The 16,008-nt window shown below is 43.4% G+C and overlaps 1 protein-coding gene across 3 annotated transcripts; it reads right to left on the bottom strand.

Annotated features, from left to right (window-relative positions):
• Nucleotides 1-736: 736 nt before the first annotated feature.
• On the bottom strand, nucleotides 737-15,613 carry PLAT (plasminogen activator, tissue type). Of its 3 annotated transcripts, XM_054224896.1 has the most exons (14): nucleotides 15,343-15,471; nucleotides 10,445-10,546; nucleotides 9,387-9,426; nucleotides 8,840-8,971; nucleotides 8,315-8,428; nucleotides 7,777-7,951; nucleotides 7,118-7,209; nucleotides 6,684-6,858; nucleotides 6,259-6,344; nucleotides 5,659-5,854; nucleotides 5,055-5,191; nucleotides 4,823-4,963; nucleotides 3,211-3,359; nucleotides 737-2,430 (listed from the first exon to the last, which is right to left on the bottom strand). In XM_054224896.1, the coding sequence occupies exons 2-14, from the start codon at nucleotides 10,523-10,525 to the stop codon at nucleotides 2,272-2,274; spliced, it is 1,677 nt and encodes a 558-aa protein (XP_054080871.1). In that variant the 5' UTR covers nucleotides 10,526-10,546; nucleotides 15,343-15,471; the 3' UTR covers nucleotides 737-2,271. The 3 variants fall into 3 exon arrangements, with proteins under 3 accessions (XP_054080871.1, XP_054080872.1, XP_054080873.1); XM_054224897.1 differs by lacking the exon at nucleotides 9,387-9,426 and having other exon boundaries at nucleotides 15,343-15,613; XM_054224898.1 differs by lacking the exon at nucleotides 8,840-8,971.
• Between the last annotated feature and the right edge of the window lie 395 nt (nucleotides 15,614-16,008).

Here is a 16,008-nt window from a genome sequence, read left to right as displayed (position 1 = left end):
AGTGGTTTGTGTGGGCTTTACAAGAAACACAGTTGGTATTTAAGGAGGAAGGTAAATTATACCAATTGGATTGTGGATAGTGGGTGCCTTAGGGAGATAAATGTCTTTATGCAATTGGGATTGTCAGTTTGGGACTAAGTCACTGTCTGAAAAGCTAAAATTAGTTACTTTCTTAGTAATTTTTCTTGTTGTTTCCTAAAAGGAGAACGTCAGTGAAACTGTCTTTAGGAATACAGCTGAACCATTTTTGTATACTAGGTAGGGTTTCTGGTAGCAGGCTAAGGGCTGTGCTTTAATTATGAAGACGATGAAATACCTCTTCACCTTCCTGCTCCTCAAGTACTAATATTGTCCTTTAGCTTTGTAGCTTTGTTGGTTTTTTTAAGTATCTTTTCTTTCATGTTGAAGTGATTCATGTCATTCAAGATCTTGAACGACTTCTTATATGCATAAGAGTGCCTGGCCCTTATGACAAGCTTTCTCTATCAGTCTGCGATGGCTGCAAGTTCTTATGGAATGAAAGAGTCGGGGCAAAAGGGGTAAGCAGGAAGCAGTGAGATAACTTGGTAGGTGATGATATAAGGAGTTTTAGGAGAAATGTGAGGTGTAGCTGTGTACTTCAGTTGCAACAAATGCTGATGTTGACTCAGGAGAGAGGAATGGAAATTAATTTGTCTTTTTTTCAAGGTCATTACTTAATAAAATACAATTAAGAACAATAACACACCAAAAAACCTGAACTGTGACTATTGTTTATTAAACACCTTGGGGTGTTTTCCCCAAGAATTCCACTGGCTGGAATATGGGACTCATTGCTGAGGCTAACTGGACTTAGACCACCATTTCTCTGACGACATTAGAGAAAGATCTCTTTGAGGTCAGTTTCTAAGCTGGTAGCTAGAAAGACATGGGCCATTTGTAAAGTTGCCATTTACAAAACCCATTTGAGGAAGTAATGGGCATCCATACCAAATCTCTCTTCTGTATGTGCTTGTTATATGAGGTTCTCTGTTTGGACTAGAGGCTGTGCTAGTAGATCATCAGAGAGCTCCTTAAAACTGTGAGCATAAACACTTTGAGTTACAGTGTTTTGAATTTCCCAAATAAAACAAGACTAGTTCTCTAGCTACAATGCCTGGTTGATACTAAAGCTAAACTGCTTCTGTAGTCTCAATATAATTTTTCCCTTTTGTAAAACAGTAGTCGCACCTGCTTTCTCTTAATTTGTAAACGAACTGCACAAGAGAATCTCTCAAAGAGGATTAACTCTTAGGACATGCAGAGATACCACGTGGCAACTGCAATGCAAGCAAGTAATGCTTGGTTACTGAGATTCTAGTTCACAGTGACTTGGTTATACCTGTCCTGTCTTCTGTTAAACGACAAATGCAGCCTTGTGATGTTTGACTTGATCTTTACAGTGGATGTGAATCTAGCAGGTACCTAAAACTGCTACCATTACACTTGTCCTTTGTTCCGTCCTGCGCTGCTGCGCTAAAGTGAGAGCTTTTGCTTTCCTATCAAATGATAATGCATAGAAACTTAATAGTCAAAAAGTAATGCGTTGATTCTGTGGCAGATAAGGCTGGTGTGAAGATTTTTACCTATTCTATATTTATTTAAATATTTAGTTCCTACCAGGAGGAAAAGCAAGTGGAAAAACAAAATGTCCTAACAAGCATGCCATCCTGTTAATGAATCGGTTCCAAACTGAAAAAGCAAGTAGTACGTGGATATGGAAATAAACAGTCCATGCCTACAGCTTTGCTCTTTCTGTTGGTGTCAAGCTGAAACCAGCTTAAGCTCTGTCCTTACACCATTTTTACTTTGGTTATTTAAGCCTGACTGGAACGTCTCCCAAATTTACAGATAAATAAGGAGGGAGATGAAATTTTCAGGAAATTAAATCTGTCCCCTTTGACTTTAGTTCACACCCATTCCCAAAATACCATAGCTGTTCATGGGATGTGTGAGCATCCCATGCTTGGTTTATTCTCTCAGGCCAAAAAATTATTTTTAATTGTATCATGTGATTTGATGCAAGGAGAAAGCTTGGGGATGTGGGGGGAAAGGAGTGTTAGCTTCCGATAACCTGTAATAAGGAACGGAGAGTTAATTTGAGAACGTGCCCTTCCCACACATTGCAGTCTGTCTTCCTCTTGTACTGAAAGCCATAAACATCTGGAGAAACAGGAAACCCTGTCAGCATCCCGAGAGCACCCAGAAGGAAGCTGCGAGGCTGTGTCCACAAGAGTGTGGATAGTTCATTTTTCAGGGTTTCATGTTGTCCTGAATCCAGTCAAGATAACGATTCACATTTGTATAAACGCCAGGTATGTCCTTCCGGCCACAGCCTATTCCCCAGCTGATGATTCCAATTAGATACATACGATCATCCTTCATACAGACCAGAGGCCCTCCAGAGTCACCCTACAGAGAAGCAGCAGGTTAGTAACAATCTCCTTGTTTGTTTTTGTGGTTTTTCCCCCCCCACTGGCTTTAGTGGTGCACTGTGGAAATACCCTACATAGTACGTGCACAAATCAAGAGCTCTTGGTAACAGCACTTTCCCATAAGCCACTTTTGTGTTCCAGACTCCATCAATGCTCCTCTCATGGGGAGAGGCCCAAAAAAATCTAACTAGCAATAAAGCCTCTAACTTTGTATAGTGCTTATTTATGAAATGTAGGTGAGATGTTGATAAGACCAAAAAGAGGAACGCTCTTATTCAAGCTATAAAGATCCAGGGTGTTTATGCTGCTGTGTGTAACAGTAAAGCAAAATTATTAAAGAGCTGTTTAAACGGAAAGGATGGGGATTGAATGTGTGCCCTCCTTTTTCCTTACATTACAGCTGCTCGTTCTCCACCACCTTTCAGCCTTTAGTGTTCTTTTCTCCACTTTTCAGTAGACCGGCACCCGCTTCCTCTTACAGAACCTCCTGCTGAGTGTTTTGCATGCTCGCAAGAGAAAATATTAGGAAATGGTGCTGAGGTAGAGTTTCCTGCTCAGTTTTATGGTATTTCCTATATTTGGGATTTTCAGTGTATTGTTCTGGTTTGAAGCCAGCAGTTCTGTTCAGCAAAAGTCTACTAGAACTTCCATGTAGCCAAAGGCAGAACTTCTTTAAACTATTTTCTGACACTTTTTGTTTGGTTAGCTCAGCCTATCAAGGACAGACCTAAAAAGGAAAGAACAGAACTGGGTTTACCTTGCAGGCGTCATCAAGGTGCCTTGTGTCTCCTGCACATAACATATTATCTGTAACAGTCCGGTTGTCAAGATGCTGTGTTGTGCACCGACTGGCTGGAAACAGTCTGACATGGCCTTCCTTCAGGTGCTCTGAATAGAATGGAGAAACTGGAAGAAAAATGATGATATAAATACATATATATGTCTGTGGTTGTGTGTGTATATTAAAAAAAATAAATATTGCAGTTCAGTTTCTGTAGTTTGGGGGAGAGAAAACAGAAGTAGCTGGGGGTAGGGTGTGAGGGCTTTGCTCAACTAGTATTTCCTTGCCAAAGGGTCTTTTTTAATTATTGTGGGTTCTGCTTTGCTAGTGAGAACACCTTAAATATAGGTGAGAGAGAGCATTGCTTCTTTAGCAAGCTTAAATGCTAGAGAGGTTTTTGTAGGCTCCAAATTAAAGACTGATGGGTTTTTTTGGGTGGATAAGTCATCTTTGCACAGTTACATCAATTAAAATGAAGTCACAGGAAGTGCCTGTGAAAATCACTAACTGTATGAATCAGGATCCTGATCTTCAGATTTGCACTAACAAAAATCCAATGCCCTGTCGTACATGATACTGAGTAACTGGATAGGAGTGTACACTTGTGTTATGTTGGAATGGAAGGGATTTTTTTGTTTGTTTGATTTGGGTGTTGGGTTTATTCTCCTGCATAGCTGCAATTGCACAAAGCTGGAAGTTGGCAGGGTTGTTGTTTTTCAGTCTAGTTTTGAATTACAGTTGCAGCATCCTTTCCCTCTCAAAGAGTTTATCCTGTACTCCCTGCAAGCAATGCTGAGGACTAGCTTTAAAAGAACTTTAAAAACACTTTATGCCACGCTTATATGTTAAATCTGCAAGTCTGTTCCAAAACCCCTATGGGTTCAAATCACAGATAGGTCTTGTTATGATGGATGCTTCACAGTCTCTGTCTCAGAGTTTACAAGTTAGATAATAAAAAGAAAATAGTAGAAGTGCCAGTAAAATAAGAGCTGGGTTTTTTGGTTTGTTTTAAATATAGGTCAGCCCGTGTATACTTTCAGACAGGTTTTATTCCTGTTTGTTGTAGCTCGCTTCAAAAACCCTTTAGCCAACCTTTTAATATGTATCTGGGATTGTTATTTCTTTACCTGTTTTCTGGGTTGTTTTTTTTCCTTATCACTGTACAGCCAATTGTATCTTTTAGAATAACGCAACCACCTGCAACTGTATAGTATATTAAATCTTGACAGAAATGGATTTCTGTCAGAATGACAATATCTAAATGTACTCAGTACAGCAGAAATGGGACAGCCCTGATTGCAAATTTTCTGTTATTCCTACCTTATCCGTTGTGCCATTTTTTGTGCTTCTACTGTTGGAGAGTATCAAGGAAGACTCTACTAGCCCATGCAGCTCACGGAACTCAGATGAATGAAATAACTTAAAGCAAAACTTGTTTTTGTGTATCTCCCACTTAAGCATACCTTTTGTAGTGCTGATATAAGCCCGTGTAATAATTCAGGGGGTGGTCACACATTAAGGGATGCTAAAGGCTTGAATTCTTTGAGGGCAGGGGACACAAACTTTGGACATAGTATCTCCTACTTACATTCTTCGTTTCTGCCATAACCAGAGATCTCGCATTCAGTCCAGTCAGGCAGTTGCAGTCCTGGTGTGGGGAGACAGGCAGCACGGACAGTGTCGGTTTCAATAGCACAATCTTCTGCATCCGAGCTCAACTGCAACAGAGCTGAAGAGGGGAAAAAAAAATCCCCACTTCATTAACCACAAACTGGACCCAGCCATGGCCATTCCAGTCACAAGGCCAGAAAAATTCTTACCAATGTCATTGTTGAAATTTTCGGAGTCAAATCGCTGATGCACGGTGTAGTTCTTCACTTGAAACCTTTGTTCATTTTCCTCGGGAGTTGCTCGGGAAGTCCTACCCAGCACAATCCTCAGCTGATTTGCTCTAAAGCTGAAGAACAAGAGAGTCTTACTTTCTTCTCAGGTTAACTGGAGTGGACCAGTCCCTGGAAGATGTGCTGTTGGAACTTCTGCTCTTCTAATTTTATTGTTCTTACTACTTCATTGCCCAGGCAGTTTCCCCTCAAGTGTCCTATTTGCCTTTGGTTTTGCACTAATTGCTTACAGCCATCATGGCAAAGTTCCTCTGCCAGCCCCTTGCTGTCCTCAAGTTTCACATGGCTCTGCATCTCTATTGACAACTTTGTGCTTCAGCTATTTGATATTCTGCTGTGGTACTGTGCCGCTAGTTTGCCCATCTGTAATTCTCAGCACAATTAACTCTATAATCTTTAGTGTAGAGTGACTTAATGGGATAAAGAGCTTTTTTCAAGTCATTTACCCTTCCAGTAAGGCTATACTGGATGCTTCCACGTTCCAGACTTTTTTCTCCCATATAGTACTGAATCCTTAACTTACCCTTCCTCAAAACAGTGAGCAGCTGACAAAACCCAGCAGGAACTGATCAGGATCCCCCCGCAGAGGAAGTGCTCTCCCGGTGCTCGGCGATACTTCGCGAAGATGGCAGCTTGCCACGGGTGAGCGGCAATGTCTGCGTAGGAGCCACCTTTGATCCTGTACTGCTGTGCCCTGCGCTGCCGTAAGCCACAGGTGGCTGTGGATGACAAACCCAGAAACGGGCTTTTTGTTCAGGCACTCTTCCTTTGAGTTTGGGTTAAGAGCCTGTTAGTTGCCAGTGCATGCTGAGGCAGCCTGGCATGAACTGTTCAGTATCTGACTCATTCCCGTCTCCTAGGAAACTCTTATTCCGATTTGAAAAATACAGTAAGGAAACCCTGCCTTTTCTGTCCTCCATTTCTGCAGTCTTCCCTTCTGGCAGAGAAAAGGGCACTTCTGTGAGAGTGGAGCCACAGAATCTCTTTCTATCCCAAAAAGCTTCCCTCCCCCACCCCGCCCCAGCTCTTATTTCACTCTAAGAGGTTTGAGTTTAGTACAAATGACGTGCAGAACAGTAATGCCCCAAAGAAGGAGAAGAATCAGGAGTGCCAGGATCCTTACAGCAAGTAGGCACGTTGCAGTACTCCCATGTGAGCTGATTTCCTTTCAGTACATGGCACCAGGGCTTGCTGTCATTGTCAGGATTCCTGCGGCACAGAAAAGAGAAGAGCTATTTGTTTTATCAGATCTGCAGGGAGTTTGGGGAGTCCTAAAGGCGGCAGACTGTGACCTGAGTGTATTCTTTTTGATTTTTCCAGAGATGCAGAGGGCCCTAGGGGCACGTGGAATTTGCATTTATGGAGTCTGATGTTAGAGAAGCACAGACAGGTCACATGGAATAGAATTACTATTGCCAGTGAGTTTCGTTCCCAGCACTAATGTACTTCCTGTGCTTTAATAACCCACATAAAAGACTAGAGCCCTGACTCAAGAGTACCACCAGAAAGTTTGGTGGGATTTTTTAAATTCTAAAAATTACTACATACCTGCAGAAATTGTGACTACCAAGGCCCAGCTGGTAAGCGTTTCTTCTCCAAGCAGTATATAACTTGTTGACAAGGATTCGGGAATTCCACCTCAAACAGGTAGCTCCAGAACTGGTAATGCTGTGGCTGCCTCGGTAATCTGTGCCTCTTCCAGATTTGCAGTTGACGTTCCCAACTTCAGTAAGAAAGCTGCATGTTAACTGATGGATATGAACCCGTCAGCTGTTCCTAACTGTGATTTGTGTCAAGGCATCTATATATTAGCTGTACTTATCTCAATCTCTCGGTGTCATAAATATTAAAAGCTTAAACGTGATTTAATAGGAGAGTCTCAACTTTCAGGCTACAGAAACAGCACAACTCCAGAGAGAATTCTTATATATGCAATGAATAGTGGAAGCTCTAAAGTCTGTTCCCTGTCCCCCTGCATGTACCTTTTGAACAGGAGGGCACACTGCAGTGTTCCCAGATGTACTTTCCCCCTTTATAGATATAGCACCAAGGTCTGGAATCCTCATCTGGGTTTCTGAAAGAGTTATGATATTACACATCATTATAAAGCTACTGTTATTAGTCCCATGTCTGCCACCTACTTTGTTAACTTAATCCTGCTCCGCAGCGAAGACATGGACTGAACCATCAGAAGTTGTTTGGATTCCTATTTTAATTATAAAATTGTGGAGTACATGGAAGTGAGGATGAGACAGCCAGCAGCTAGCAGGAGTGACAGCTTGTTTGTGCAGTTTAGTTCATGTGCAGGAAGCACTGTCTTTTTAGAGCTTTGAGCGGGATCTGGAGCTGCAGGAAACTAGCTTACAAAGGGTGTTTTAGGCACTAAGAAGGGACAAGGGAAGGACTATGGGGCAAGAGATGTATGCATTTTGTTGTCTGTCATAAGGATCCAGTCTAGATAGAGCTGAAGCTCGTATACGTCTACAGAAGTTGCAGTTGCTGCTCATGGGCTGTGCTGTACTTCCACCTGTGCAGAGTGTTCTCGCTTGGTATTAGGCCATTGCAAACAGCCATTCCTTTGCTCCAAGCTCTTAGAATGGGCTGATTCCTGTGGCTCTGACCGGTGCCAGCAGCCCCTCACCTGCAATAGTTGTGGTTGCCCAGTCCCAGCTCAGCAGCGTCCTCTCTTCGGCCGCTATACGTCCGGTCCATCAAGCCGTTGCTATTCCAATTTAAACACTCAGTTCCGCTCTCTGTCATGCTCCACGTACCCCTGTATGTTACTCCAGCATCTTGGTAGCACTTAACTTCAGTATCTGAACAAAAGTGAAGAAAATACTACTATGATGACAGCATCCCAAACGCTGATTCCCCATCTCTCTTCTGTTTAAACTTGGCTCCCAGATGTCTTGTCTAGTAAGTCGGTGAAAATGCCTTGCTGGGCAGACTGTAAGTATACACAAAGGTCTTCAGATACAAAATTCAGAGTTTTATTAAGAGACACTGAGAACAGCCCAGGTGTCGTCCTTGTAAGTTCTTTGTAGTATTAGCTTTAGAATAAAAAGAGGCAACTTAACAGAGAGCCCAGTATACAGCAGCAGCTTCTGGGTACTCATCCTTCTGCACGGCATAGCTAAAACCGGTAGCATTGTTCACAGCGACTGACATAGTTTACTCACCTATTTCACACTGCTTCCCAGAGAAACCTTGGTGGCACTGGCAGATGAAGAGCTGTGGGGAATAATACGCCTGTGAACACTGGCCCCCGTTGTAGCACTTATTTCTAGTGCAGGCTGTTGAATAAGCAAAAGCCAGGAAACACCATTAGATTTCACAGAAGTAAGAAGCTGGCAGTGTATACCCATCTTTCCTCTCCTGTCAGTCTCCTTTAGCCTGGTCTGTTTTTCCCTGCCTACCTGTTATTGTCAGGTGCTTACAGTCTTTTCGTGTAGTGCTTATGTTCTTCCTCTGCTCCATCCTCTCCACATACTCTATTAGGAGCTTTCCTCAGCCCCTTGCCCGCTCCCGCTTAGTCTGGCCTGCATCAGTATATATTGGTATTTTAATTTCTATCTTACTCTATTTCAAGCCAAATTTTCTGTGTGATAATGCCTCCCCTGACAGCAAGCTCTTATTTAGGATGATTAGATGGACAGTCTCTCCTGGCCCAGCATTTCCTTTCTCTTTTTCTTCTTCATACTCACCTCTGATAGGCACAGTGTGGCAGCGACTCCGACCACTGTCGCACCTACAGTATTCTATTCTGCTCCCTGAGAGCCTCAGCCAGGTCCCCCTGTGCTGGTATATTTCTCCAGATGAACTGTCTGTGCAAATGGCTGCAATTGGAGAAAGGAAATCCTCTTTTAGAGATTCAGGGAAAAGACCTGGCTGAGCAAAAGAACTTCCTTCTCTTTCTGGGAGAAAAGTATCTGTGACGGGAGCGTCAGTCTAACGGGCCGCCCTTTTTCCTTCTCAGACCGCAGCTGGCCCGTCTCTCTTACTGCTGCGTTGTTGGATGTACTGTTCCACTATTGACCGGCCTCTTGTTCTTTGAAGAAGAGCAGAGGGAGAGGAAAAAGCTGTTCTTGTGAGTTGTGGATGGTATTAATGGTCTGGTATTTTGCTTTCTGAATCTCTCATCCAAATAACCACGACAAACAGCTTTCAGTCCCCATTCCCTCAGCATCATCTGCCTTCCTCTCCTGTGTTCATAAAGCTCCAGGTAACACGGTTGTAGTTTGCCTGGCTTACCTCTGGATCTGGCTCCCCGTTTGAAACGCACGTGTAAGCCCTGCAAGCAAAGAAGGTTATTCCGTGAGTACCTGCTCTGTTAAGAAAACTGGGAGAACAAGTGCCTCCGAGGAGCCAATCCTCTTCTTGAGGTCTTGTAAATCAGCGGAGCTCTGGGCAACTGTCTGCCCTCCTCAGACAGTACAGTGAAAAGTGCCTCTAGTACCTCAGCACGGGTACCAAGAATTGTAATAATCGAGTTGCCACAGAGTCCCAGGTGATTGCTTGTCATCCAAGTGACATGAACTTGGGGTGTGCTGTGCTCACATCATGCGTGAAGTGGTGATGTGCTCTTGGAGCATTGCAAGTGATAACTAAAGCTTGTCAGCTTTCTGCTATTTGAAGGAGGTTCAAACAAATAATTCCAAAGAAGTAAATGTGAACAAGCAGTTATTTTTGCTCATTGACATGCAGTTTCCCCATAAGCCTCTGTAGCTTGATTACCTTTGAGACATATGTCTCCTGCAGCCAATTAAATAAGATATTTTGGATAAAGTCTTAAGGAAGAAACCGACTTAGAAAACTACTTTGATCAGGCCACATGAGAAAGAATAACATAAAAAGAAAGAGGAAGGCTGGGATAGCAATTTTTTGAGAGTCTAAACATTTTAGAATTGTGTAGGGTTCACTCAAGCTGTGTGATGTGAGGCTTAAAGTGAGGGGACACGGGAACCACCAGTTGTAAGTGAGACTAATAATGAAGGTGATGCCAATAGAAAGAAAATTAAACGGTGATCACAATGGAACTCTTACTAACAGTGAAAGGTGACAGTGCACAGATACACCAAGAAGATTTGGAGAAGACTTGCTTACTGAAATGAAAACCAGCCAGGATAACACATTACTGGGAATCCCAGTCTAGAGGTAGACTACTTTGTAAGGTTTTCCTTCCTCTGATTTCTAGGGATACAACCAGATTCTTCTCCTGTCTGATGCAGGCAGCTGGAGTCGATGGTAAGAAGTGCTGCTAAAAACACAGGAGGATGGCAAGAGCATTATTCGATGCATTAACCTCTTACCTGGCATTGAGCAGTCATGACTGCTCCCACCAGCAGGAGGAGACATGGGAGTTTGCCTTCCATTCCGAGCGTCTTCCACATCACCTCCAAATCTCAAATTATCTTTAGAGACAAAAGAAAAAACAAGATGTTGAACAAAGGCTTTTTTTGCAGTGTGAGTGGAGTTCAAGGTCATAAGTTTAAATAAAGGTTTTAAATTATGAAAATTCTTGTTACATTAAAACACACTTTCTACTCTGCGTTTCTCAGCCACCTGGTCTAGCTGTCCTGGTGTCCCTGGACAGGGGAAACTGCCAGGGTGGACACAGATGTGCTTTTACTTGATAAACTTAGAAACCCGACACGCTAAAGCACACCCTTTCAGGTCTGGAGGAAACTCGTAGGGTGTTTCCTGGGGAGTAAGACTGGTAGAAGTAAATTCCGATCCTTTTTCCCAAAGTTGCTGGAAGCCAACAGTATCGTGTGCATTATTAGAGAGATGGACTTGTCTAATGAAGGAGTGTAATGCTGATTGGAAAGTGTTAATTGAGATTTAGGTCACTGAGGCCCACTGAAGAGATCTCTTGCAGGGGCACAAAAATATGCTGAAGGGTCAGTCTGTGATAATAGTGGTTCAAGAAAATTTTCATTTTCTGCACAGACTTCTTCTTTGGGTGAGAGTGAGGGCTTCTCTCTGTGTAGAGGATCCCTCGGCAAGGAGACTTTGGTTGATGATGGGTGGGGGCAGCACCGCTACGTCTTTGATTTTCAGTATTGCTACAGCTTCTCCCCAGCTGAGCTTTTCATTTGCTAATGAAAAATCATTAATTCATTCATGAAATTTTCACTTGCTAATGAGCTATTGTCATATGCTTTTACTAAAAAGGGAGAGTACAGCAGTTAGCTGGCAGGATGGCTTTTGGTCTGGTGTTCTCATTTATTCATTGCAGCATTTCTTTCCGTGTGTCACTTCTGTGCAGTCACAGCTACGTCTTATTCCCTCTAATCCCTTCAGCGGCTTTACACTTCAGACAAAGCCCTCTTCCATACCACAGCAAGAGTTTCTGCTTCCTCCAGGCTGATTTACACAGTCTGTCTCCCACAGCAGAAGTCCTGGGAGAGAACCTCCAACGATCTCTTGTGGGAGATCGCCGGCTGCTATGGTGTGGCTGGGGTTAAGGATGAATCTGGAATTTCTGCTTCCATTCATCTTGTTTGCTTTGAAAATCTACTTCTCTCTTCACTCATCAGAGGTTAATTTCCTAGTTGGTGAAATTGCTGCTCTGACCTGGCCACAGATAGGTATAGGAAGGACATTTGGGTACTGTAATCCATCTGTATTTCTTCCTACTGTAGCAAAATTTATTTCTGTCTGGCCTTGAGCAGGCAAGTTTCTTGGCGGAAGCATGAATTTAGATTTCTGTAGTCACTGACTGCAGTGAGATATGCTACCATCTTGTGCCCTGGTTTCCCCTCCTCCAGTTTTTTTCCTGACAAAGGAGGAAAAATGATTTCTTTCACCGAAGCCAAGCACCTTGTGTAAGCGCTGCCCGATTCAGGGCAGCTGCTGGGAGGAGAGAAAATTCTGAGCAGCAGGGAGTGCACTCGTAACACAGCATAGTCTCGATTTTATAGAAAATTTTACCACTGAAATTAAGCAACACAGGTTTTTTTCCCTTGCTGCACTAAATGCCATTTCTCATCTCATCCGCATAGTGGAAAAATACACTGGATGTGACACACAAAGGCAGTGAAGGGCTTCCTGAGGTGGTCTGCTGCCTATGAACGCAATGCGCTTTGCTGTAGGAAAAACCCCCAAGAAGATGTATTTTGCCCATTCTTTTATCTTGGTGACCTTGTAGTAACAGGAAAAGATCAGGCAAATGTATGTATGTCAAAGAACTCCATTACAGCCTGACCTTCGCAGCATGAGTTTGGTAGCTAGCAAAGTTCTATTTTATATTTAGAAACACTGACAAACTTGAGGACTTTAAACGAGAATTTACTGATGTACCAACAGGACTCTCTGTTGCGGGGGGAGGCAGCAGCTGTTGTTCATGTCAAAACTTAAATTAGTAAGGTGGATACAAATGATTATACAGTGTCAGAAGTTTAGAAACTTTGTGCCTATGGGACTTTTCGGAAATATGGCATTAAATAGCAAAGTCCAATACATCTATTAAAAACTGGGAAAGCAGAATCAAAGCATCATAGAATGTGTCGGGTTGGAAGGGACCTCTAAAGCCCATCTAGTCCAACCCCCTGCAGTGACCACGGACATCAACTAGATCAGGTTGCTCAGAGCCTCATCCAGCCTGGCCTCGAATGTCTCCAGGGATGGGGCCTCCACCCCCTCTCTGGGCAACCTGGGCCAGTGTCTCACCACCCTCAGTGTAAAGAACTTCTTCCTAATGTCTTATCTAATCCTGCCCTGCTCTAGTTTAAAACCATTGCCCCTCGTCCTATCGCTCCATGCCCTTGCAAACAGCCCCTCCCCAGCTTTCTTATAGGCCCCCTTCGGGTACTAGAAGGCCACTGTAAGGTCTCCCCGGAGCGTTCTCTTCTCCAGGCTGAACAACCCCAACTCTCTCAGCTTGTCTTCATAGGAGAGGTGCTCCAGCCCTCGGATCATCTTTGTGGCCCTCCTCTGGACCCACTCCAACAGGTCCAAGTATTATTGATTTTCACAGTGAGTAATAGCTTTTAAGGACTGGAGTTGTTATTACTACGTAATCTGAACTCTTACAATAAGACAAATAACTTTATCACACGTTTCCTGACTTGAACCTATAATTTTCTTCCTAAAAGTAATAGTTACTACTACTTACAGAAATTAGGAGCTCAGACTCTGTTTATATAAAACCAGATAACAGCTAGTGAAATAGGAGTATGACAGATGAATGAGTCATAAATTGGGATTCAAGGCTAAAAAAGGGGGAAGCGTTTGTGTTTGGGTTGGGTTTTTTTTTAAAGATTTCTTCAAAGAAAAAGCAAAAGGCAGAAATACTCATCTCTGAAGCAGAACTGGAGTACAGCGGGATAGTTTAGGCTGTGGTTTCTCATCATTAGACTGCACAAAGAGGAGACTTAAGTTGCAAGTCAGACTGAAAAGATTCACAGGAACAGCTTCCAAGAACCTTAGTTACTCCAGGTCTCATCTTTAGGTCACATCTTGATGATGGGATCCTTGTAATTCAGAGAATTTCTCAGGGATTCTGCAGTATACTTTTTATATACTTTCAAGCCCTTTCTCACGTCTTAAGGAGCGTTTTACATTGTATAGCAGGCCTTTTTAAAAGCTGTAAGAGTGATTGCCAAGCAAGCATTGACTTCAATTGAATCTGAACTACATAGCAATGTTCCCAAAGCTGCAACGGATGATGTGAATTCTGCTGAGAGCCATCTGGTTGCTGCCGTAGCCCTGTGTCACATGCTGCAGCCCTTTCCCCCTCCTTTCCCCTTCTCCTGCCCATAAACTGGTGGCTGCTCTCCAAATGCATGGAAAACTGCTAACAGATGTTGCCAGATGTTTATTTTCAATTTCGGGAAAGGTACAACTTAGGCCAGTCACTTGGAATGTTCCAAATGATAAGCCCTATCAAACTAAAAGCATATGGCTGTTTGAAAAATACCATGTTTACAAGACTCCAAGCAGAAACCTGCAAGCAATGTGCCTTCTGGTAGGGCTCTGCTAAACGGTTTGTGCCTTCTGCTCTCGCCCTTTGCTTCCTCTCTCATCAAAAATACTCTAGCAATAAGCCAGAGACCTCCATGTGGTGTGCTGACGTTTTGATTCTACGCTTTCAGGTACATTAGGACATAAAGATACTCAATACCATACATTTATCTCTCACTGAGGAAGCATCATCAGCAGGAATACTTTTAAATCCCACATATTAATTTATTATTAACAACAGTCCTTCTAAGCTGTAAGAGTGTGAGTATTATTGATGTGGAATAAGAGCTAAAAAAGCAATGTATATTATCAAGGTCAACCAAAAAGTCATTAACAGAAATTAAAAGTAGCTCCCACCCCCCTGTATGCCTCCCAATAACCTAGTATGACCATTCCAGAGTACTTTGATTCTGAATCTATAGCACTAACAGCTTTCTTGATGATGAACAGTTATCTTGATCTAGTTCCAAGCAAAAGACTGCAGATCCTCGCTGCCTTTTCCTGCCGAATGGAGAAAACGCTTCTGTAGCTCTTTTCTAAACTGAGCAGATGAATATTAGACTTGTACTATTTCTGTTTAAAATAGACCAGTGGACAGACCTCTGCTTTTGGGGAAAAGAATTAAAAACAACAAAACAAAAAAAGATTCTGTAGTCTTTGAAGGCATCACAGGAAATAGAAAATATTTCAAACTCTGGCTTCGTTTTGGGAATCATTCTCAATATTTACTGCGGTTTTGGCTACATTTGAAAAGAAGCTCGTTTCGGGAGAACTGCAAGACAACCCACCCTCCTCTGCTTTGTCCCTCCGTTATCCTGGTTGGAAGCCTGGGGTGAAAGGCACAGCCTGATCTCCCAGGAGGAGGATAGGTTATCCTTTCACAGCTAGCTCTCTGGGTCTCTCCTTACCATCAAGATATTTGTCCGTAACTCTTCCTTTGTTTTAAGTTCTTTTGCTGATGTCCTTTAGCAGGAGGCTCCTCCCTGCTAACTGGTCAGAGCCCGAGGCTGTCAGCCCTTTCCCTGCAACAGCTAAAGCCTTCTTGAAACAACCGAAAGCAAGCAGCTTTACCCACCATTATGAATCTCTTCAAAAGCTGAAAGGCAGTCGCTCAGTTAGTTAACTACCACGGTGCTTCAGTGGGATTTATCAAATAATAATATTTAATAGTATTTAATGGCAATGCCATTGGCGTTGAAAACGGGAAATGCACTTTCTGAAACTGGTGCAGAGCAGTACCTACCTTTTTGCTTTTCCGTTTGCTGCCGCAGATTTCCTTTCCACGCCAGCCTGGCTTTATCTTTTCTGCGTCTCGTCTCTGGTCTCTCTGAACAGCTCCTGCCCTTAAAGCCCGGCTGGAGGGGGAGGAGACTGCGGCGGCGGCGGGGCTGGTCCCGCCGGGACGGGGTGCGGGATGGAGAGGGGACCCCGCCGGCGGGCGGGCTGGGGGGTACAGCCGGTTCAGTTTGTTCTGTCTCTCTTCCAGTCGCAGAGCAGGTTCGGTCTTCGTAGCAATTTTTCCCCATTGAACACCTTCAGCTTCAACAGCAATTGAAAAAGCAACTTTTCCCCAATGAACACCTTAAGCGACAATAGCACGAATCCCTAAGGAACTGTCCCATCCAGCTTCTAGGAATGAGGCGGGGTCTGCCCAGGCAGTGCCCTAGGTGAACGCACAGGTGTATTATTTCTAACATGCCCCGGGGTCTGCAATCCCTAGACTTAGTCCTCGTACTGAGAAACTCCTGTTTGAAGCAAGAGCATCGTGTGCCCTGCTCTGAATGGCGCCGTCCTGGGTTGAGTGACACAGGACTAATTTCTCTTCTGATACTGGGGGAAACTCCACTTTTGGAAGACTCTAGTGTCTGAATTCGGGAAAATATTTACTTTATAGCCAGCTAGGCTATGT

This window comes from Rissa tridactyla, chromosome 20, assembly GCF_028500815.1.
Source record: "Rissa tridactyla isolate bRisTri1 chromosome 20, bRisTri1.patW.cur.20221130, whole genome shotgun sequence".
Classification (NCBI taxonomy): Eukaryota; Metazoa; Chordata; class Aves; order Charadriiformes; family Laridae; genus Rissa; species Rissa tridactyla.
Note: the sequence above shows the minus strand (reverse complement) of the source record. Positions and strands in the feature narration are given on the sequence as shown.